Genomic DNA, 22839 nt, shown 5'->3' on the forward strand with positions numbered 1-22839 from the left:
CCCCCACCTACATATGCTCCATTTTCACTATTATACTCACCTCCATGATATAATTTAATTGAAAATAAGTCACCATCTGCAATAATTTTATCATTTGCATAAAAAATCGGGCATACAAAATTAGGTTACATCAAGTTATGGGTATAATAATGTCAAGCAGAGAACATATAAAGAACATGAAAAATAACCATTAAAATCTCACAAACCCTAAATAAACAAGACAAACAGATTCAATGCTACAAATTAAGACTGCAAGTACAATGGATGGATGATATACCTGTGTAAACAGGAGTTTCAGCTGGGAAATATTGCAAATTGTCACCACCGATGCGTAGAAATCAAGGCATTGAGCTTAGCTTGCTCAATTTCAAGAAGACAAGCTCAATTTCAAGACAACAAACTCAATTTTTCAAAATGAAGGCAACAAATGATCTTGTAGCCGTGTGTTTTTGTAGCTTTTACTATTACGCCCCTGTCCAAAACCAACCGAACCCACATTTTGCAGCGATTTTGTTAGTCAGGTCGCACATTAGTTTTTGGATAGTTTAGTTACACACATTGTACTTTACTCTTGTTTTTTTTAACTTAATTAATGTTCTTTTAAGTTTGAATCGAAGAAAAGCACATTGATTTCTTATTCTTGTTTATTTAATTTAATGAAATTTAATTTTTTCTAGTTAAACAAAATCTCACTATTTTAGTAAATAATGTTAGAAATTCAAATGCATAAAAAATTCATATTAATTTCCTAAATAAAAATATTGCAGTATGGTGATATCTTAAAATATTTGTGAGAGTAATGTTGTCGTTGTCTTGAAACATCTATGAGAATAATGATGTAATTCGGAATAAAAAAATAATTCTATTAATTTAAAAACATATTAGATATCCTAAAAAATATACTATGATAAATAGCTTTAAAAAACTAAATATACATAAAATTACAAAAAGAATGGTTATATACTTGGTTTCCACATGTAGTAGAGGGAATTGTTAAATAAACTCCACTTTTTACTATTTAGTTAGCTCCATTTTTAAATTTTAGACATTTTTATTATATATTTGCCCATATTATTTATGGACAATTGGAGTTTACATAAGAGAATTTGTCTTTGTCATGGTAGCTATGTCATTTACATACAATTGAAGTTTAACTAGTAATTTTAAAATTTATTTATCAGTTTCTGTAATATATATTACTATAAATAAAATTTTGAAATTGTAAATGTTCAATGAATAGACAATTATTCACAAATTATCCGCAAATTTAGTAATTTTTTACATAATTGTCAAATGCAGTAAAATTTTACTTCATGCAATAAGCAGAAATTACAAAAACAACCTTATCTCATTATCCGTGCATCTCTTCAAAATTTGTGCATTTAATACCTTCAATTACTACCACTTTAATGTATATCTTCTTAAAACAAATTAGAATGTTTAATAATCTACTTAAGTTTTTTTAATTTATTATTTGTAATGTTACGGAACAATATGGCCAACTGTTTTAATTACTTAAAATCTTAACATAATTTACTTTGTCAAATAATGAAAAGTATATTAAATTAAATAAATAGACTATATTTATAATATATATTTTGCTACTATGTTATCATATAAAATTAAATTTAAGTTGAAAAAAATAACCCGGCTTTAAATGTTAACTTTTGAGTAGTACGTAATAGTTTTTGAAAATATTTATACCGAAAATAAGAAAAAATATCACAATATTTTAATTTAAAAAAAATTATTTTTGGTAGAATGACAAATAGGATTCAATTCAAAAATTTCAAATAAATTTAAATATAGTCATTATTGTTATCTTAATTCACACTAATTACTTAGCAAGACAATAATTACTAAATTTTATTTGTAATTTTTATATTATTATTATTATTATTATTTTTATTATTATTATTTAAACTTTGTCTCATTACTATTATAACGTACTTGAAAGTTATCGTGGTATTACTTAAAAGTCAAGATTAGAGCTGGTAATTCAGGCCGAGCAAAGCGAGTTTCCAATTTGACGTAATTCGAGCGCAATTCATTTGAGTCTACTCGCTCTATTTGTTTAACTAATCGAGCCTAAAGCTATAACCGAACTTGACTCGTTTAATTTTAAGAATTGAGTCGAGTCGAGCTGAACCGGCTCGTTTAGCTAAATTTTATCATAAAAAAAAATTAATGTTTCACTTAATATATATAATTTTTGATTGATTATATTACCAAAATGTAATTATATTTTCAAGATTTTCAATTTATTCAAATGAAAATAAATTTAAATCAAACTAAAATAAACTGTTAATTAGATAAATAGATGTTGATTTTGGGACATTACCTGTAGCCAAGCGCGTCACCATGGGTGAGCAGAAAATAAGCAAAACTTAGTCCTCCCTCATTTAATAACCATTTAATAGTTAGGAGGATACATTTGTAATTACTCGTTACTACATAGAGTAAAAATTTAGTGCATTTAACACCACCCATTTTTTATATCCAAACAACAAAATATTAACTTATAAAACAAGATATTAAAAAATGAATGAACTATGGTAATATTTGGGAGTTAACTAGAGTTAAATTTCTAAATGTGCTCGAGCATTCTCTAGATGGTTGTATTTTAACCTTTTTAATAATTAAAAAAAAATATAATTAGGGCTGCCTCAACCAAGGCCTTCTCCCCTATATAAACAACACCCCTATGTCTTTATTAAGAACTATGACCCACAGCCTCTTATATATTTCTAAAATAACGAGTATCAATATTAGAGAGATGTCTTGGTAGTGTTCCCAGTTTTGCAGAGCTCGTCGATCTTAATGCTTGTTTATTTTACTCAAATATGATGTTGTTATGATCTATGGACTCTGCAAACTGGGTAACATTTCCATGTGTTGTCTCTCTCTCTTGGACATGTGTTTTTTGTGTAAAATATATATGTAATTGTTAATTGTACAATTTAACAAAGATTAAAATCAATAGATTTGACCAGTAAAAAGTATTCAAAGAACACAAACAAAATTATTAATTTGACCTGAGGTCATGAGCATTTTATGTTTGATATGAATATTTTTTGTTTCTGTTAATTTTATGCACAAGATTTGGTTTAGTTTTGATGTTCTTTACTTTTTGACTCTCGGTAGTGATTGGAAAACATGGACTACAACTCTATAAGATTAAGAAAATGTGAGAATGAATACATAGAGTAAATACATTTACAAAATATAAGAGCAACAACTCAAGATGATGGAAAGAAAAAAAATCGAAAAATCCCACATCAAATTGACAAAAACAAATAAAAAAGTAAATAATGAAAAAAATTTAAATCTCCTGTATATAGTGTTTCGATTTCTAGCCGAAGGGATTTAAAGAAAAGTCCCATTTTTCAATGTTAGTTCTCACTTATATGGCTCCCGGGAACAACTTTCTCCTCTATTTCATACAAAAAAAGTAGTAACATTTCAAATCTAAGTAGAAATTAGTAAATTTTTTTATAATAGGGAATCTGCGGATAGCGGCTGGATAAATTTTACGAATTCACATAATAGTTTAGTTTGTAAACCGCGTGAATCAAGATAAACCAAGTGATCCCCTCTTTATTCAACTAAGTTTATCCTTACGGGCGTAAAATGTGTTTTGCCATAATTTTATTTAAAAAAATTAATAAGAAAAACAAAATACAGCTAGATAAATTGAAAAAGATTTAATATTACAAATCTGTTATAAAAACTGAAATAATAAAATAACTTATAAATATCTAATCCTCCAATCGACTGTATACCGAACTCAACAACTTGTTATATGTTAGTCCGAAAAATTAATAACTAGTACACGGTCGATTTGAAATAATTAATATATGATTGTTATTGACTTGTATTTATAAAATTTATTTTTATATAATACTCAAATATTTTTATTAACCTTTATTATTATCATAATCGAGTTGACATGTTACAAACGATAAAAGAACCGTGTACTCATCTTTGAATGTTTTAAATAATGACCCAACAATACTCCAACTACCACAGCTCTTTACCACCATTGTCAAATGTTAGGTCCCCAGTAAGGCTCTCAGATTCACAAGAACACAATCAATCAATTTATGAATCAAACAAAAAATCTCATAAAAGACACTAAAATATACAGAAACCAAACCAGCATATAATAAAACATACACAACTTACATGTAAATAGTTGAATATCAACCCACACATTATATTTTTACATCATTTCTTTCACACTCAAATGCGAAAACGTAAAAAAAGAAAGAAAAGAACACCACCTGCGAATCCTCGATTCTTCATCTGTACAAAGATCATTCATTCCTGATAAATCTCGAGGGACCATAGGCTTATTATCAAGAGCATCATTATTACTTTGAGAAAATTGCAAAAGCATAATATAAATCACCAAAGAGAGGTGGAGAGTGGGACCTGATAGGATACCACGCATGCACTTGATCCATGAAGTTTCAACAATTCTAGAAAAAAAGAGTCCTCATTTTACAGCAAAGCTAACCACTATTAGCTCCATGCCTTCAAGACTTGGACTTTCTTTAATCCCCTAAAGCACACAATAATCATTTCCATCAGACAAGTACATCCTATAATTCCTTATTCCCTGCAAGTAAAGTGCGAATTACATCCCATTACGCCTCGCTTTTTATCCGCCCATTCATGCATACATGTATTATGCTCCCTCTAAAGATTGATAAAGATAGTAAAGGTCTTGGAAAAGCAAAAGTTGCTATATCATGCTCAAAACCATCGATTAACTAGTGAAAGAACTCTAAATGGGTAAATTCAAACACTTTTCCTTCTTGCAGAAGTAACTTAAGGATACGCAAGTCCTAAAGCTTTGGCTTTGAGCTTTAAGGACTTCAAATAACTTATAGCTTCATCAATAATCAATGTTGGTTCTTTACTCTTTAAACCCGGTATAATATTCTCAATGATCGTCAATGTCTCGTGAATTTTGTCTTTTCTTGATTGCTTGACGCCTAAATTTGAACTAATAACATTGCCTATAGCGCTAGAACAAGCACTACTTGATTCCATATCATGGTTACACTTGCAGTATCTATCATTTCCCCCTAAATTTGCATGTTCAACTACCAATGATTTCTGGTAATCGCCATTAAGCAATCTTTGCCTTTTGGTTGAGCCATCAGAAGTTGCAACTTCTTCAATCATGGCACCAACTTGTTCATCATTAGAAAGAATTTCTTCAACTTTACTTGGAGAACGATCTGTGCTTGTTACTTCCCCATCACAATCTTCCTCTCCATAATTGTTATCATATTCGTCATCAGAGTAAAGCAAGGCATTGATTTCTTCCGAGTCCTCATGAAACTCACTTTCTTCAACAGCTACCTGATCATCATCATCAGGTGGTCTTTGAATCTTTAGATTCGTAGAATTCGTCTGTTCATTTATGGGTATTTGTTGAACATCGTGCGTGCAACCGACATGCACTGGTCTCATAGGTATATCAACAAATTTTCCGGATGAAGGGCCAAAAGAACCGAGAAAAAAACTAACAAGATCGTCCGACTGATCAAAAATGACATAACTTCTCCGATTAGAGCTAGTCACATTATTAGCCATAGTTTTAACCCCGAATTTAGGCACAGATGCAGACTGAGAGTCTTTGATGAATGGATCAAGAGGGAAAAGCGAGCTTTCCATATGGGACGGCAAATCACCAGATAAGCCATACCTCTCACGTAAAGCAGGATGGGAAAATTCAGGAAAAGGTGCATTTGCAGAAAATGCGAAAGGGTTAAAATTAGATGCAGCAAAGCTTTGTTTGGTAGATGGTAATATACTTCCCATGTGGTCTACATTTGCTGCATCGCAATGATAAGGCTCCTTACCTAGCCAAGGATCGTTAGCCTTCACCATGAGCCAAAACAAATACCTAAACAGGACATGAAAAAATGACTTTTAATATTATCCAGCTGGATATCTATAGAATGTCTGGAGTACTATACAATAAATTAATCTAATACGTACCAGCTATGCACTGTAGTTTTATATCTGCAACTTTCAATCACTTTCAAATACAAATTAATAGAAGAATAAAATACTACTATTAGCAGCTTGATATAATAACACAATCGAGGAACCAATCTACGTAACAGGTTTAAGCAAGAGGCGGAAATACTCAGCCTGAAATAAAAAGACCACCTTGTGTCAATTAGGAATAAGCAAGGAAGCAACTCTAGTATCATAGAGTTAAATGATTCACGCATAATAACACCAAAATGAACAACAAATGTAAATAATAAATCCTTGAACTAACCTGGCAATCTTCCAAATGTTGAAAACATGCTATCACTCTAACTATAACTCTTCCAGAAATCCCATTTTCATGTTTTAAAGCCCTGAATTTTGTCTGACTTGCTGCTTGGCACACCATAACTTCTTTTGAATTTAACGAAAAAGACAATCTATAACCTATGCCGATGTAACGTTTTCACAACAGAGACAAAGCAATAGATAATGGAAAGGGAAAGAGGAACAAGCTCAAATATAACTTAAGAGTAAAATTCTGTTAAGCTACCAAAGATAGGCCTTAATGTAGAAAACAACCTTAAAATAGAAACACTGAGCTTAGAGTGGCGGAATTAAGGTTTAAGAAATTTAAAAAAACAATGTACTACTAAAAACTACAAGAAATACAACGGAGTAAAAGATAGACAGGGCAAGACAGCGTAGACAGAGAAGCAAAAAATCAATAGCCCGAAATGGAGATGAAAACTGAGGATCAATAGAAGGAGAGTAGTTTACAGAATCACCCTACAATACAAGTTCAAGGAAATAACTTTCCGATACACATCAATCGACATGTTTAACCACATTATTAATCTCTATAATCTACTGATATATCCCTATATTCACAACCACCCGTTCAAATTCTTAAATTCTCCTGCAACAGCAATAACAACAGAAAATTAAAATTCAAGAACTTAATTTCCACTTGACAAAATTGAATCTTTATACAAAAAACAATCAACGATAAAAAAAAAAGAATATGGAAAATTGCTCTTAAATTTGAATATCAAACCACAATCACAGAACATCAAGTTAAGAAAAGACCAATTAATCTAAATTAAGTTTCTGATAATCCATCATAACCAACAATAAAAAAATAAAACTTTGCAACAAGAAAATTATGTCTATAACGAAATCAAGAAAAAGGGTACCTGAAAAAACTAAAAAGAATTATAAAATATAAACTAACAACAATTCCCATGTAAAAAATAACCATAAAAATATAGATACAGAAGTGACAGTACTTACAAAAGAAAGATCTTGTTTGTTTTGTATAGCTGCAGGATCCAGAAAAAAGAGAGCTTTTTTAATGTGAAAGACTGAAACTTTATGGAATGATATAGATACAATTATACAAAGACTAGGGAGATAAAAAGTGACTGAGAGCAGGTGAACAGTCGGTTGCCCTCACGTACTACTCACTAATCCTTGTTTGATGCGCAAAAGAAATTATTTTATCTACCCTTTCCGGGAAGGGGTTAGTATCAAATTCGTAACTGAAATGAAGCCCGTATATATTACACTGTTTATTGTTTATTGATTTGAACTTAGATATAATTTTGATCACCAAAGTTAGTATATAATATTATATATATATATATATTTTTAAATACGTGTCGAGAGATTAAATATAATTTTTTATTCGGTTCTACATATTTTTTCTCAACACTGTTACAAACAAATAGAAAATTGTGAATTCTAGTATTTTATATAATATATTTAATTTTTTTTTAAAAATATGAATTATTTATTTTAAATTTAAAATAATTTAATCATATTTAAATAAAAAATATTAGTTAATTTTTTTTAAAAAAAATCTAGATATATTATCTAAAATATTATGAATCACTATTGATAGGAAATAAAATAAATCCTAATTGTGTAATTATTATCACATTAATTATGTCAGAATTGGGTTGACAGTTAGGCCCATATAAAAGGGCCCAAAACCCTAAATATTAATTAATTTTGTGTTGTGAATATGTTGAGTACTTGATGATTACCTAAACAAAACATCTAAGTAGATTTTACTTAGTGAAATAATGTAGCACTCGACGGATAAGAATTATAATCCCGACGGATAACTCATTATAGTCCCGACGGATGATTAACTTATTATCCATCGAGTGAGTAGCTTATGTAATAATAAGTTTGTAGCACAGTGTTGTATGCACCTTTGTATAGAATCTGTAGTAGCATATAAGTCATGTTGACTTTAACTAGATATGCAGAATAGGTTGATTAACTGTACATAAGCAATGTCTTGTAATTCTGTATAAGTGAAATGAAGTCAAGTGCCAAAATAGCTACCAACGGATGATTAACAAAGCTTCGACGGATGACCAAAATAGCTACCGACGGATGCTTAACAAAGCTTCGACGGATGATCAAATGACTATCGACGGATGTTTAACATAGCAGTCGACGGATGATCAATTAAGTCATCGACGGATGATCTGAAAGTCGACAGATGATCATATCAAGATTCAAACATCAGTTGAACAGTGAAAGCTGACACACAGCCGTTGAGTTGGATACAAATACACTGTGGAAGCCCATTAACTGGTTAATAGAGGACGAAAAGCAGCAAAGATCAAGACTGTTAGATTTTATATTTGTTCAGTTCTTTTGACTTTGTAATCTTGGTAATATATAAACCAAGAGAGTAGCAAATAGAAAAAAAAACCGAGACAGCTAAGACACAACAACAGAGAAATTTTTGTAAGCATTATCTTTAGCATTTCCTGTGTTCTTAGCAGTTCTATTTTGTAAGCAGCTGTGAGCATTTCTGTACACAGAGTCCTCTCGATATATTAAATATATCTCTGGTGGAATTGTTTAAATCCACCAGAAAGTTTTTAAAGACTCTTGTTTTTAATTAATTATGTTTTGATTCATTCAAGTTTACATTCCGCATTGTGCTAATCAAAACAAATATATCCATAATCGAGTTGAACATTTTTATTTCAAGAAAAAGGTTCAAGAATTCCATTCAACCCCCCTTCTGTAATTCTTGCTATATTGTTAAGGGACTAACAATTGGTATCAGAGCAAGCTCTTAATCTACAAAGAGTTTAAAGATCAAAACAATTCAGCAAGATGAACAAGAAAGATGTTGGAGTCAAGATTCCTTTTCTTGATAAAGATAATTACCATCATTGGAAGGTAAAGATGCATCTTCATATGTTTTCTCAAGATGAGGCCTATGTGGACTTCATAGAAAGAGACCCTCATGTTCCAATGAGAGCTGCAACAGGAAATGAACCATCTGTTCCAAAGCCAAGGCATGAATGGTCTGATCCTGATATTGAACAAGTCAGGAAAGATAAAAAGGCCATGAACATTCTGTTCAATGATGTTGATGCAGACATGTTTAATAACATCATCAACTGCAAGACTGCCAAGGAAGTTTGGGACACAATACAGATAATCTGTGATGGTACTGAGCAAGTAAGAGAAAATAAAATGCAGCTCCTGATTCAGCAATATGAGCATTTTCACAATGAAGAAAGTGAGTCACTCACTGACATTTTTAGTAGATTCCAAAAGCTACTAAATGCTCTTAAATTGCATGGAAGAGTCTATCAGACTAAAGACTCCAATCTGAAATTTCTCAGATCTCTTCCAAAGGAATGGAAACCAATGACAGTCTCATTGAGAAACTCACAAGATTATAAGGAGTTTACTTTGGAGAGACTGTATGGCATTCTGAAGACCTATGAGCTTGAGATAGAGCAGAAAGAAAGGAAGAAAGGGCTAGCTGCAGAAAGTGAAGATTCATTGAGTCAAGATATCATGGAGGACATTGATGAGCACCTAGCATTCCTTTCAAGAAGATTTGCCAAGCTCAAGTTCAAGAAGAACTTTGGAGCTGCCAAGCCAAATAGAAACATGGTGGATAAATCAAAATTCAAGTGTTTCAAATGTGGCTTGGCAGGGCATTTTGCAAATGAGTGTAGAAAGTCAGATTCCAGTAAGAAAAGATTTGAGTCTGTGGATTATAAGCAAAAATACTTTGATCTACTCAAACAGAAGGAAAGGGCTTTTATTACACAAGAGAATGACTGGGCAGCTGATGGTTTGGATGAAGATGAGGATGTCAGCTATGTCAATCTAGCCCTTATGGCCAAGTCTGATGAAACAGAGACAAGTTCCTCAAGCAATCAGGTAATCACTACAAACCTTGCACATTTATCTAAAGTTGAGTGTAATGATGCAATAAATGACATGTCTACAGAATTGTATCATTTGCGTGTTACACTTAAGCCCCTCACTAAAGAAAATGCTAAAATCAAAGAAAACAACTTGTTTTTGAGTGAGAGGAATAATGTGCTTTAGTCTCAGTTTGTTGAGTTTGAGAAACTAAAAATTGAGTGTAGAATTGCCAAGGAGGAATTAACTGAGTCCTTGAAAAAGGAAGAAATTTTAAAGAAGCAGCTCGATCGTGAACAGGAGGTGATTAAAGCATGGAAAACATCCAGAGATGTTCATGCTCAAATCACCAAGGTTCAAGGAATTGAGTCTTTTTGTGATGAAGCCTGGAAAAAGAATAAGGAGAAACTAGAACCTATTTTGGTAAATGGATTGCTGACAGATGTAGACTCGACGGATGATGAGGACTATCCGTCGGATAACAAAAAGTGTTATCCGTCGAATGAAAAAAATCTTCATCCGTCGGCTGTGAGCAAACCCATTAGCAAAGCCAAATTAACCAAGCTAAATGAAAAGTATGGGTCTGTTTCCAAGAACTTTTTTTCAGGAGAGTCAAGTCAAGCCAAGAAAGGGAAGAAGGCTAATGTTGGTCACATGACTGTCAAACAGTTAAGTGACAGACTTGAGAAGATAGAGGTAAAAACAGAGACTAAAAGGAAAAACAATAGGAATGGTAAAGTAGGGATTAACAAACATAACAACTACACACCTGACAAATATGCTCCTAGAAAAATCTGTGTCAAGTGTGGTAGTGTAAATCATTTGTCTGTTAATTGCAAATCTGCCATGCCTACTCCCATGTCTGTTCAACCTCAATTTTCTAACATGAATGCCATGCCTCCCATGCCTGTTAATGCTATGCCTACACAGAACATGAATGCACAGTTTGCTAATATGCCATTTGCACCTAATTCATATTATGCTGCATATAATATGCCTCAAATGCCATTTAGCATGCCTTACTGGAATAACATGTTTGCACCAAGCATGCCATTTCCTGTTAACCATAACATGCATGATAATTCTGTTGCATCTAGTGGTTTCAAAGGCCCAACCCAAATGACTAAGGAAGAATATGAAATTCCTAAGTCAAATGAGTTAAGACCTAAGAAACAGAAGAAGAAAGCTAACAAGGCAGGGCCCAAGGAAACTTGGGTACCAAAATCAACTTGATTTGATTTTGATGTGTGCAGGGAAATAGAAGGAATCTTTGGTACTTGGATAGTGGTTGTTCAAGACACATGACTGGTGATTCTACCCTGCTCACAGAGTTTGAAGAGAGAGCTGGCCCAAGTATCACTTTTGGAGATGACAGCAAAGGTTATACTGTGGGATATGGCTTGATTTCAAAGGACAATGTCATCATTGAAGAGGTTGCCTTAGTGGATGGTCTCAAACACAATCTGTTGAGTATCAGCCAGCTTTGTGATAAAGGCAACTCAGTAACCTTCAACAAAGAAACCTGTGTTGTGATTAATAATCAAAACAACAAAGTGGTTCTCACTGGTATGAGAAGAGGAAATGTGTATCTAGCTGACTTCAACTCAACTAAAGCAGAATCTGTAACTTGTCTTCTTAGTAAAGCAAGTCAAGATGAAAGTTGGCTATGGCACAAGAAGCTATCCCACTTGAACTTCAAGACCATGAATGAGCTGGTAAAGAAAGAGCTAGTTAGAGGCATTCCTATGGTGGAGTTTACAAAGGATGGACTGTGTGATGCTTGCCAAAAAGGGAAGCAGATTAAAGCATCATTCAGGAAGAAACTTGATTCAGCAATTGAAGAGCCTCTACAACTGCTTCACATGGATTTGTTTGGACCAGTCAATATATTGTCAATCTCAAAGAAAAGATTTTGCCTAGTAATTGTAGATGATTTCTCAAAGTTCTCTTGGACCTATTTCCTAAAGTCCAAGGATGAAGCTAGTGAAATCATCATCAATCACATAAGGCAAGTTAACAATCATCCTGATTTCAAAGTTAGAAGAATCAGGAGTGATAATGGAACTGAGTTCAAGAACTATGTCATGAGAGCATTTTGTGAGGAAAATGGAATCTTGCATGAGTTTTCAGCAACTGGGACTCCACAACAGAATGGAGTAGTGGAAAGAAAGAATAGATCTCTTATTGAAGCTGCAAGGACAATGCTTGAAGAATCAAAACTACCAACATACTTCTGGGCTGAATCTGTAAACACTGCATGCTACACTCAGAACATCTCTCTGATTAATCAAGCAAGATGCATGACACCTTATCAATTGTTCAAGAACAAGAAGCCAACTCTGAACTTTCTTCATGTCTTTGGCTGTAAATGCTATATTCTGAGAAATCAAACTGATCAAAATGGGAAGTTTGATGTTAAAGCAGATGAAGGAATTTTTGTTGGATATGCTGTTGGTAAAGCATATAGAGTCTACAATCTAAGAACCAACATTGTTGTTGAATCTATACATGTTGTGTTTGATGATAAAAAAATTGAAGGACTAAAAGATGGAGATTACCATGAGAGCCTCAAATTCGATAATGTTGAGATGGTTAGTGATGAAAGTGATGATGAGAGTGATCAAGAAACAGTGTCTAAGGATAATGCAGACAAATCTACTACAAATGAAGCACAAAACTCAACATCCGTCGAGTTACATAACGCTTCATCCGTCGGAAGGCAATCTGTATTATCCGTCAGAAGACAGCCTGCCTCATCCGTCGATACTCAAAATTCACCATCCGTCGGGTTATCAAAAGGAGCAGGAAGTCAAGGCAGATCACCCATAGAAAGCACCCCAATCTCAAATCAAAGATCCACAAACTCAGGGGGAGTTTCTAGCAATCAAAACTCAATCACACATCAAGACAACATTGAGGTCTCTTTATCTAGGGCTAATCTACCTCAACCAAGAAAATAGACAAAAGATCACCCCTTTGAACTGATTATTGGTGATGTTTCTTCCAGAGTTCAAACCAGGAGAGCAACTCAAGAAGAATGTCTATATAGCAGCTTCCTGTCTAAGGAAGAACCAAAGAAGGTAGAAGAAGCCTTGTTAGATCCTGATTGGATTTTAGCTATTGTAAGACATATGTCATAGGCCTATTTGTATATTCGAGGATTTAACTCAACTCAAATAAGAATGTAATAAGTAAATAGTGGATCTACCGTCAAAGAGATCTCGCAAAGTAATATCTGTCAAAGGATTCAGAAACAAGGTTCATCTACAGACTTGAGGAATTAATTCACTGGAAGAAGTTCAAGAAATTGATCATGCCTCAGTGATATAAATCAAGATTGTGGATTTAATCAAGTGACAGAAATCTCGTCAGGGTATCAATTAATTACAAGGATTTAGTCTGAAGAAAATCAAGAGTATCAAGGTCAAGGCTTGAAGAAATGTCACGGAAGTTAGTCACTCATGAACTAGACAGTACATCGAGTGTCAACATTGAAGTGGTGGAATTGATTCATAATTGACAGTGATTTTCAGAAGATTTTCAGAAGAATGGTTGCTGCTCAAGATTAGTATTAATTCTCTATTAATTAATTAAGTCATATAATTTAATTAAGAAAATAAATTATATCTGCAAAGATTAATTTATTGATTAATTGAATTAATTGATTAATTAATTCTGAATTAATATTAAGGTTTTTCAGAATTTTAATTGGATTAAAATCTGCATTAAATCAGCAAGACAATTGAAAATGAACTAGCATGACAATCAGGATTGTCATACCGATTGTCATGCCAGGCCATTTTCAATAGTCTCATCGAAAGTTACACTGGGAGGAGGATTGTCTTGCTAGTTCATTCTGATAGTCTTGCTAGTTCATTTGATTGTCATACCGAAAGTCTTGCTAGCTGTTGAGATTGTCTTGCTAGTTCAAAGGATAGTCTCACCGAAAGTCCTACCAGCTATGGGATTGTCATTCCAGTTCATTCCATTCTGTTGATTGATTAAAAAGACAGAAGCAGCCATTCAACAATTTTATACAGAACACAGAAGTCAAGAACAAAGCAGAAAAGAAAAACAAGAAGAAATATTTCATCTTTTCATCTGCATACTTCAAGATTAAATTTCTAGATTGTAAAGTTAAATCCAATCCACTAGAAATCTTTATCTTGCTCTTGTGTAACAATCTAGCGGATCAAAATCCCTAGAACTTAATCTCAAATCGCGTTTAGCATTTGATTCTAATTATTGCAAAAATAGAAAAAGTTCATGTCGAATTTATTCTAAATTTGTGATAATTAATTTGAGATTAATTCCTTGTAATCGATACAGTTGTTGTAACACCTTTCAAGTTTAATAATATTCTTATTTAACTTGAATTTTGTTTCATATTTTTTATTCCGCATTTAATTCGATTATTCGGTACTGTTTGTATTCAACCCCCCTTCTACAAACACATTGGGACCTAACAATTGGTATCAGAGCCTTCTGATTAACGAACAAATCAAGATCCTAGACTTTTGTGATTTTTCAACTCCTTGAATTTTTATTTATTCAAAAATTCATAATGACTTCACAAAAAGTTGGAACCGTTAAAATTCCACTATTTGATAAAGAAAATTATATCATGTGGAAGAAGAAGATGCTATTATTTTTACAAGTTGCAAATCCCAAATATCTGAACTTGTTAAAGAAGGGTCTAAAAACTCCGATGGTTATTGAACCAGAGGTGATAGTAGATGATGTTGTGATTACCAAAGCTAGAACATATCCAAAAGAGCCTGAAGATTTTACTCCTGCTGAGAAGGAAGAAGCCTCCTTGGATGCCAGCCTTCAATTAATATTAATTGATTCCCTTGATCCCTTGATGAACAGACATGTGATGAACTGTAAAAATTCCAAACACATGTGGGAAACTATTGAGGTGATTAATGAAGGCACAGAGGAAGTTAGGGAGAACAAGTTGGAGATCCTAACCTCTGAGTATGAATATTTTAAATCAAATCCAGGAGAAGGAATTACTGAAGTGTTTGAGAGGTACAATGCGTTGATCAACAACCTAAACATAAATGGGAAATATTATTCAATCATGGAGGTCAACAAAAAGTTCCTTTTAACACTGCCAACTCATCTTGAACATAGAATCACTGCCATTAGAGAAGCTAGAGATCTGAGTGAGATTTCTTTGGACAGGCTCTATGGAGTGTTAAAAACCTATGAGTTGGAGCAGATTCAAAAGAAGGAAGTCTACGGGAAGGATAGAATGGTCAGCACATCTACTGCACTTGTAGCTGAAGGTCAACAACAACAGCAATCTCAACAATTGGAGAGAATGGTACAGTGTTCCAAGGCTGAGGAAAATATGTTAGTAGCAGAATATGATCCTCCTACTACAAATCAATCAAGTGATGATTTTTATTCCTTGGAAGAGCTGGAGCAATTGGAAGATGAGTCAATGGCCCAAATTGTCAAAAGATTCTCCTATGTCAGATTCAAGAGGAATCCCAAGCTTAAGTACAAGTCCAACTACAACAAATTCCAGAAAGGTGGATCTTCATCCTCTAACACCAGCAGTGGTGGATACAAAACAGGGATGGTTGATCGGAGCACCATCAGATGCTATAACTGCAATGAGTTGGGTCACTTTGCCACAGAATGTAGGAAGCCAAAGCAAGTAAGAAAGAACTCTGAAAGGGCTTATCTGGCAAAGGGAAGAAGCTGGGATGATACTGACAGTGAAGATGAAGATGAAGGAAATCTTGCTCTTATGGCTATTGATGGAAAAGCTTCATCATCAAGAATAGAGTTAAAACTTTCTGATGCTGAAATGGTTTATCATCTAAGAGGTAACTTAGATTGTGCACGTCGTGATAATGAACTGTTAAGTTTACAGATCACAGACCGTGAGATAGAGGTCAATGAATTAAGACTTGTGCACATTAATCAAGACAAATTAAAAGAACAAGTATCTTTTCTAGAGAATAGAGTTGACTGTTATAGAAAACTCGAAACTATTCTCAAAGACAAGATCACCGGTCTTGAGACTAAGGTTAGAGCCTACTTCAATTCTTGTTCGAAGGCTAAAGAGTTCTACAGTAAGTAATCTGTTAATCAAACATCTGGAATAGGTTATGATTACAATGTTGCTATTGGAGAATTAGGCATAAACTCCCCTCCTCGTGTCTGTGCTAAAGGGAGGGAAGTACCACATTTGCTTAAGGGTGTTGATGAATCTCTCTATAAACCATCAATTACTGAACCATTTGATGTGACCTCTTCTGTTATTCAGGAAGAAATACGTGTTGAAGATCATGCTAATGAGAAGGTTGTTTCCAAGTCAAGTGTGTCGAAAGTTCCAGTCAAAGTTGTGAAAGCAACTGAGACTAACTCAGACACACATGAGTTGGATAACAAAAATGCCATGTCTGCCATGCATAAATTGCCTACTATTAATCACTCTCATAAAGCATGTGGTGTTTCTAATTGTATGTCTTGTGCTTTTAATATGATGTATGCTTATTTTAATGGTAAGCATATTTCTAATGATAAGACTACTCCTCGTCAGCATGTGAATAACAAGAAGCATGATAGGTCTAAGACTGCTAGTCCTTTTAAGGCTAGAAATGAGACATTTGTGCCTAAGCTTAAACAGAAATTTGTTAAGGCTGTTTACAAGGTCAAATGTTCAGTCATTGAGAAAGTTGAGGCAATTAAAATTAAAAATGTTGTTTTGCCTGACAAAGGACAGTTCTACAAGTATGCCGGGCCCAACCAAGTTTGGGTTCCAAAGAAGGTCTAATCCATATGTAGTGCAGGGCATTAAACAGGTGTAACCGGTAGTGTGGATTCTTGACAGTGGATCATCAAGACATATGACCGGAGATAGAGCCCTGCTATCAAATATGGATTGAGAAAGCTGGCCCCCTGGTTACCTTTGGAGATAACAGCAAAGGTTTATCTGAGGGATATGGCTGTTTGCAAGCTAGGAATGTTATCATTATAATTTTGTATATTGTGCTAGGTTATTATCAGGAAGCAGTATCCAACATATAGCACCAGTGACGAGACTTGGGAATATTATGACATATCAAGCACCTGCTGCACATTACACTTGGAATTGAACTCTAGTAAGATGTGTACAAGTGTACTCCTGTTTGGTGAGTCAAAAGAGGAAGTCAGTGCACCACAGTTCATGGACTTTGCAGTTGCAGATCTATTGGACTATACAATCTCTTCTTCACAATCTCACTTCAGGTTGGTATGAACTAGTATACTGCTCAAGAAATCGTCAAGGACATGGTATGGCACTCTAACTGCAGTTACAGTTTTATATGAATAAGTAGAGTCGTTATATTAATAACTATCTTATTGTAATAAACCCCAAAATTTTGAACTTTTTGTAACCCTTGTGAATAGTATTTTAGCTGAATGAGAAAACTTTTCATGCCATACTATGTAGGGGTTCTGTTATGGATATTCTGAGATTTTATTAGTACTCTACATGGTATATAAGTGTATGTAAAGATCATCAGAATCCAATTCTGAACACTTTGATTTTTCCCGAAAATCCATTAGATACGGAAAGAATTGAGTATAAGGTAACAGGATAAAAAGGATTTAAATTAAAGGATTATAAGAGAGGATCATAAAAGGAATATAATATATTGAGAAAGGTTAAGGGAACCTAAGTAATAAGATCCCGGGTATGATCCCTCAAACGATAAACGAAAACGAAAGTTAAGCGAACCGTATAACAGATCAGCGGTTATTAGGCAAATAATTAGGAAGTTAATCAAAGAGATTAGTGGGGATGATGTCATACAACCAATAGAAAGAGGACAAAGGAGGGATGATGACATCATAAAGTGATGCAAGCATGACATAAGAGGGAAGGAAATGTGGTGGAATATTAACCACACAAAAATCAAGGTTAAATTGGTAATTAACCAAAAACAAATCAAATATTCAACCAACCAAGCCAAACAATTCATTTTTCATCAAAACAAGAACACAAGGCATTTTATTTTCTTCATGCTCTCGGCTTTTTACTATTTCAAAGGGAAAGAAATTTTAAAACTCAAGATCAAGACTTCCTAAATTGGTAAGATAATTCCCTAGTATTCCTTATGCATAGTTATGGCTATATTATGAGTTTAAGCCTTCAATTCTTTCTCAATCTTCTTCAAGAAATCAATGAAGAAGACAATGAATAGTGATTTCAAGGTTTTTAACTTAAATTTTCTTGATTTTCCTTTAAGATCCAAGCATTCCTAAGACTCCTCAAGGCTTCTTAAGGCCTCCTAGCTACTCCCACCACTTCAAGGAAGATATATCATCTCCAAACCCTAGCTTTACTTTGTTAATTAGGATGATTCTAGTTGTTATGGTGATATAGTAGCTTAATGCTTGTTGGTTTAGAATTTGGGTTGGAGTGGTAGTGAAATGGATGGTGAATCTTGTTGTTTTGGTTAAAAGAACTTAAGTATAGTTAAATTCAAGCTTAAGCATAAGTATAAATGTTAATATTGAATTGATTGGGGCTGTTAGGATGTGGTATGGATGGAGTTTGGATTGGGTTGTGAATTGGGGTTGAATTGTGATGGTTTTGGAATGGTTTAAATTTGGGAAATCGCGTAAACATAGCCGTCGTAATGTCCGATTTACTTTAGACTGCTTTTGTTCATAACATTAGGACCCGAGAACCCCCTGCTAGATGTTGACCATTGCCATTTTTAGATAGCTCATGTTACGAGCTTCGTTTTGATATGTAGTTCGTTTGATTCCGATATACGGTTTAGGAGAAACGACCGTTTTAAGTAACGGCGTTTCGCGAACGAAACTTTTCCCCTCGCCTTACTTTGAAATATAGGTTAAAGACCAAAAAGGGTTAATTAATGTATGAAACAATTATGGTAAGAGTGTTAGGCAGTTGGTAAGACACTCGCGAAGGAATCATCTTAAAACTCGTAATGGTTAAATTATTAAAAATGGTGGAGCCGAGGGTACTCGAGTGACTTAAGAGAATCAGTAAGCGCAAAACAAGCGTTAGAGTCTAAGTTAGTTAAAATATAGATTTACAAGTGACTTTGGTTTAATTCCAACTTACTTGTTGTTTATAGGTTACCAGACTCGTCCCGAGCCTTTTATCACCCCCAGTCGCTCAGGCAAGTTTTCTATCCGTTATACTGTTGTTGTGATATATACACTTGTATATGCATTATCTTGTAATAGATGCATGATGGTTATATTAGCAAATTCTTGTGATATATTGTAGCATGTGATATGGTACATATGCATGCCTGTTTCGTATTCTTGCCATATATATCCGTTGATTCAGTTGATAATACCTATGCTAGAGAATAGCGGTAATTTGCATATACCCTTAGTATAGGGACCCAAAGGTGAAAACATTTTCTAAAACCGGGAGTTGAGGATCCCGAGTAGATTTGATATATATATATTTATATATATATATGGTTATAGTTTTCAAAACTATTAATCGAATAAGTTTTATTCGATAACTTTATTTTATTAATGAATATTATCTTGAATATTCATTCGAGGACTTATGACTCCTTTATATTATTTATTGAATATTACTTGAATATTCATTTGAGGATGTATGACTCCTTTATATTATTTAATGAATATTATTTCGAATATTCATTCGAGGGCTTATGACTCAGCTTATTTTTTTAATTAAATATTATTTTAATATTCATTTGAGGACCTATGACTCCGATTATTTACTGAAATATATTCTTTATTTTATTAAAGAATAAGGTGTCGATCATCAAACTTATTTTTGATTATTCAAATAAAGATAGTACTTTCGTATAAGTATATCTTTGGTTATTTAATACTCATTTCAAGTATAAGTTTTACAACATCTACTTCAATTATTTTTATAAAGATTATTCTTTATGGGAATATTATTTAAATAATAATATTCAAATATTTTTATATATATTGGGACTGATTTATTTTAAAAAATCAGCATCAATCCGAACATTCTTAAAAATGTTTTGCGAGTCTTCAAAATGATTTTTAAAAGTTAGAGCGGATCCCAAAACTCATTTTTATATTTAAGATCCTCCTTTCGAAGGGGATTTAAATACTCGCTCAAAACCTGAGGGATCCGGCTCTGTGGTGTATTTTATATTCGCAACAAGGTTGCTGTCTTGATAAAAGAATTTTGATTACTTACCCAACACTCGGGAAGTAAAATTCTTGGAACATGTTAATCCATAACAGGCATCGCCTGGGAAATATCGGTGAGTTTTTCTTTCCAACTAGGTACGACTTCTTGGTGGAGCCGTATCAACAAGTTTCTACTTGGGGAAAGTGGGGACGAGCTTTACATTTCAGAGTCATGGATTTCATCTGAACTAGGAGTGGCGTAAGTGGCCGAGTAGCGCCGGCCCAGCCGTATTATTATATTGGCCCAAATGGCCTAGAAGTTCCGCTAAGGCGGTCCATTCCTTAGGAGTTCAGTGTTCGGTTGACAAGTAAATCCGACAGGTTCTCCTCTACATGTAGAAAATGGTGGGGTTGCACTACTACGACTGATCATCGTAAGTGGTCTTCCTGGCGCGGCAAACTCCCGTAATGAGTTCATCATCCATTTGGATAATTCTGCAACACTACCCGTAGCATTTCGATCGAAAGGCTACGAATGGGTGGTTGCCGAAGCATTGACAGGGTCAAAACAGTTTTATTGCTGTATCCATTGAATGAAGTATCTCGTAACTTCATTTCTTTTCAAAACATTTCAAAGATCAAATATTTTCAAGTTCTATTTGTGGTCTCATCTATGGGATGACCTCGTGAATCTTATTATACTTTGAACAGTAGTAGTTCAAGTAGATTTCTAAAAATGGTATAAGTATAGTGAAGTAATTGGTAACTTCATCTTCTTTTAAAATTTATATCCAGTAAGTAATTACCTTACCCATGATAAAGAATTCTAGTAAGTATCCATTTAGATACTTGTATTATTGTTATTACTATATATTATCTTGCGAGCTGTAAGGCTCACTCTTGCTTTATTTCTTCATCACACAACAACAGTTAGGAAAGATGGCCAGACTCCAGCAGACCCAGCGCAAGCGCGTGGGAAGCGTCCTGCGTCTTTCCGTTGATATTGTAGCTGATATAGCTGCAGAGGTAGATCTATTGGTAGATCAGGCATTCTACTTTTAAGAATCAATTATGTATAATTATAACTTGTGGCAGATAATGGCAATTAACTGTAAATTTATCAAGTAATCATTTTGGGTTGTAATAACTTTTAATTGTGGATTCAAGGACTTGTACTTATTTCAATTTCATCTCTGAGACTATAACGGGTGGTGGTGTGTGTTAGTGTGGGGTCACAGCTTGAGGTTATTTATTTTTAATTAAGTGAAGTGATATTGTGGAAAGATAGACCGTGATGACCCGGATCCCTGACCCCGGATCTGGGGGTGTTACAGAAATGGTATCAGAGCTAAGCGTTATAAACCTCAGAGATGATGCGACGATATAATAATAAACTCACAAAGATAATAAGAACTCTTGCCAAGTTCATGGTCGGACTACTTAAAGTAGTGCTGACAGTTAAAACCCTTACGGGAACCCTTATAAGTATCATGATAGTAACTTAGCTCGTTTAATGTGTAGGCGCATGAGATAGAGGACCCTGAGATGTTCGAGCGTGAGCATGATGAGGCACTGCTAGATGTTAAGGATCAGGAGGAGCCTGAGATGGAGGAGGATGAGGAGGACCCCTCAGAGGAGTCAGAGACGGAGGTCATTGCTATTTCAGATGAGGAGGACCCCTCAGAGGAGTCAGAGATAGAGGTCATTGCTATTCCAGATGAGGAGGACCCGGATGAGGTCCCAGTAGCTGAGGAGCGTGTCGGACCTATGGTAGTGTACGCTGGTACCCCTTTACCCACACTTCCAGTGGTCAGAGCTCCTACCCCTCCACCACTATCTTAGATCCCCTATGATGACAGCTCAGAGACCCATACTTCCGAGCCTAGACAGACCGAGGAAGCACCCCCAGCGGCTCCGGATTCACCACCTCTCAACCCTGCCCACAGGCAGTCTTTGTTAGCCCATAGCTATGTTCAGGATGTACTGAGGACCCGAGTGGCTGTTGCTGAGGCCCGACTGGATGAGGCCAGGAGGGAGTTGGATGCGGAAAGGGCGGGTAGGCGTACCCGAGCTTATGAGACTAGGGCTGCTATACCCCGATCCTTGAGGAGGGAGCTTACGGGGATAGAGCTCACATCCCGAGCGAGACTCAGATCTTTCCAGGGGGACAGGCATGGTAGGATCTCCAGGCCTTAGGCCGACTATATCTTCCGTCGTGCGATGGAAAGGGTATGGGAGCTGACCCGCTCCGGTGTGTGATTCAGGATTGATGATGGAATAGTCTAGTTGTCTAGTTAGCCGAGGCCTTAGTAAGAGCCAATTTTCCGGGATAGTTGACTTGTATATAGCATCCCTTTTTCTGACTAGACAGATAGACTCTTGTGTATCACTTTTGGGACAGATGGCTGTAGCACTGTTGTACTTTTGACCAGATCAAACTATGTATTTCTTGCATTATGTATATATTTGTTTCCTTCGGTTCAGTTCCTTAGT

The 22839-nt window shown here is 34.5% G+C and overlaps 1 protein-coding gene across 1 annotated transcript; it reads right to left on the reverse strand.

Annotated features, from left to right (window-relative positions):
- Positions 1–4142: 4142 nt before the first annotated feature.
- LOC141706611 (transcription factor bHLH143-like) lies at positions 4143–7547 on the reverse strand. The gene is made up of 5 exons (XM_074509387.1): positions 7306–7547; positions 6305–6931; positions 6137–6171; positions 6016–6039; positions 4143–5920 (listed from the first exon to the last, which is right to left on the reverse strand). The coding sequence occupies exons 2-5, from the start codon at positions 6419–6421 to the stop codon at positions 4834–4836; spliced, it is 1263 nt and encodes a 420-aa protein (XP_074365488.1). The 5' UTR covers positions 6422–6931; positions 7306–7547; the 3' UTR covers positions 4143–4833.
- Between the last annotated feature and the right edge of the window lie 15292 nt (positions 7548–22839).

Source organism: Apium graveolens, chromosome 1 (assembly GCF_009905375.1).
Source record: "Apium graveolens cultivar Ventura chromosome 1, ASM990537v1, whole genome shotgun sequence".
Lineage (NCBI taxonomy): Eukaryota > Viridiplantae > Streptophyta > Magnoliopsida > Apiales > Apiaceae > Apium > Apium graveolens.

Bases quoted from the DNA above. Each gene is read 5' to 3' on its own strand.
- LOC141706611 (XM_074509387.1), bottom strand. From the start codon at position 6,421: ATGGTGTGCCAAGCAGCAAGTCAGACAAAATTCAGGGCTTTAAAACAT. The intron at 6,172-6,304 runs GTTAGTTCAAGG...TTTTTATTTCAG, and splicing joins AACATTTGGAAGATTGCCAG to GCTGAGTATTTCCGCCTCTT. The intron at 5,921-6,015 runs GTACGTATTAGA...TGTCCTGTTTAG, and splicing joins AAAACTACAGTGCATAGCTG to GTATTTGTTTTGGCTCATGG.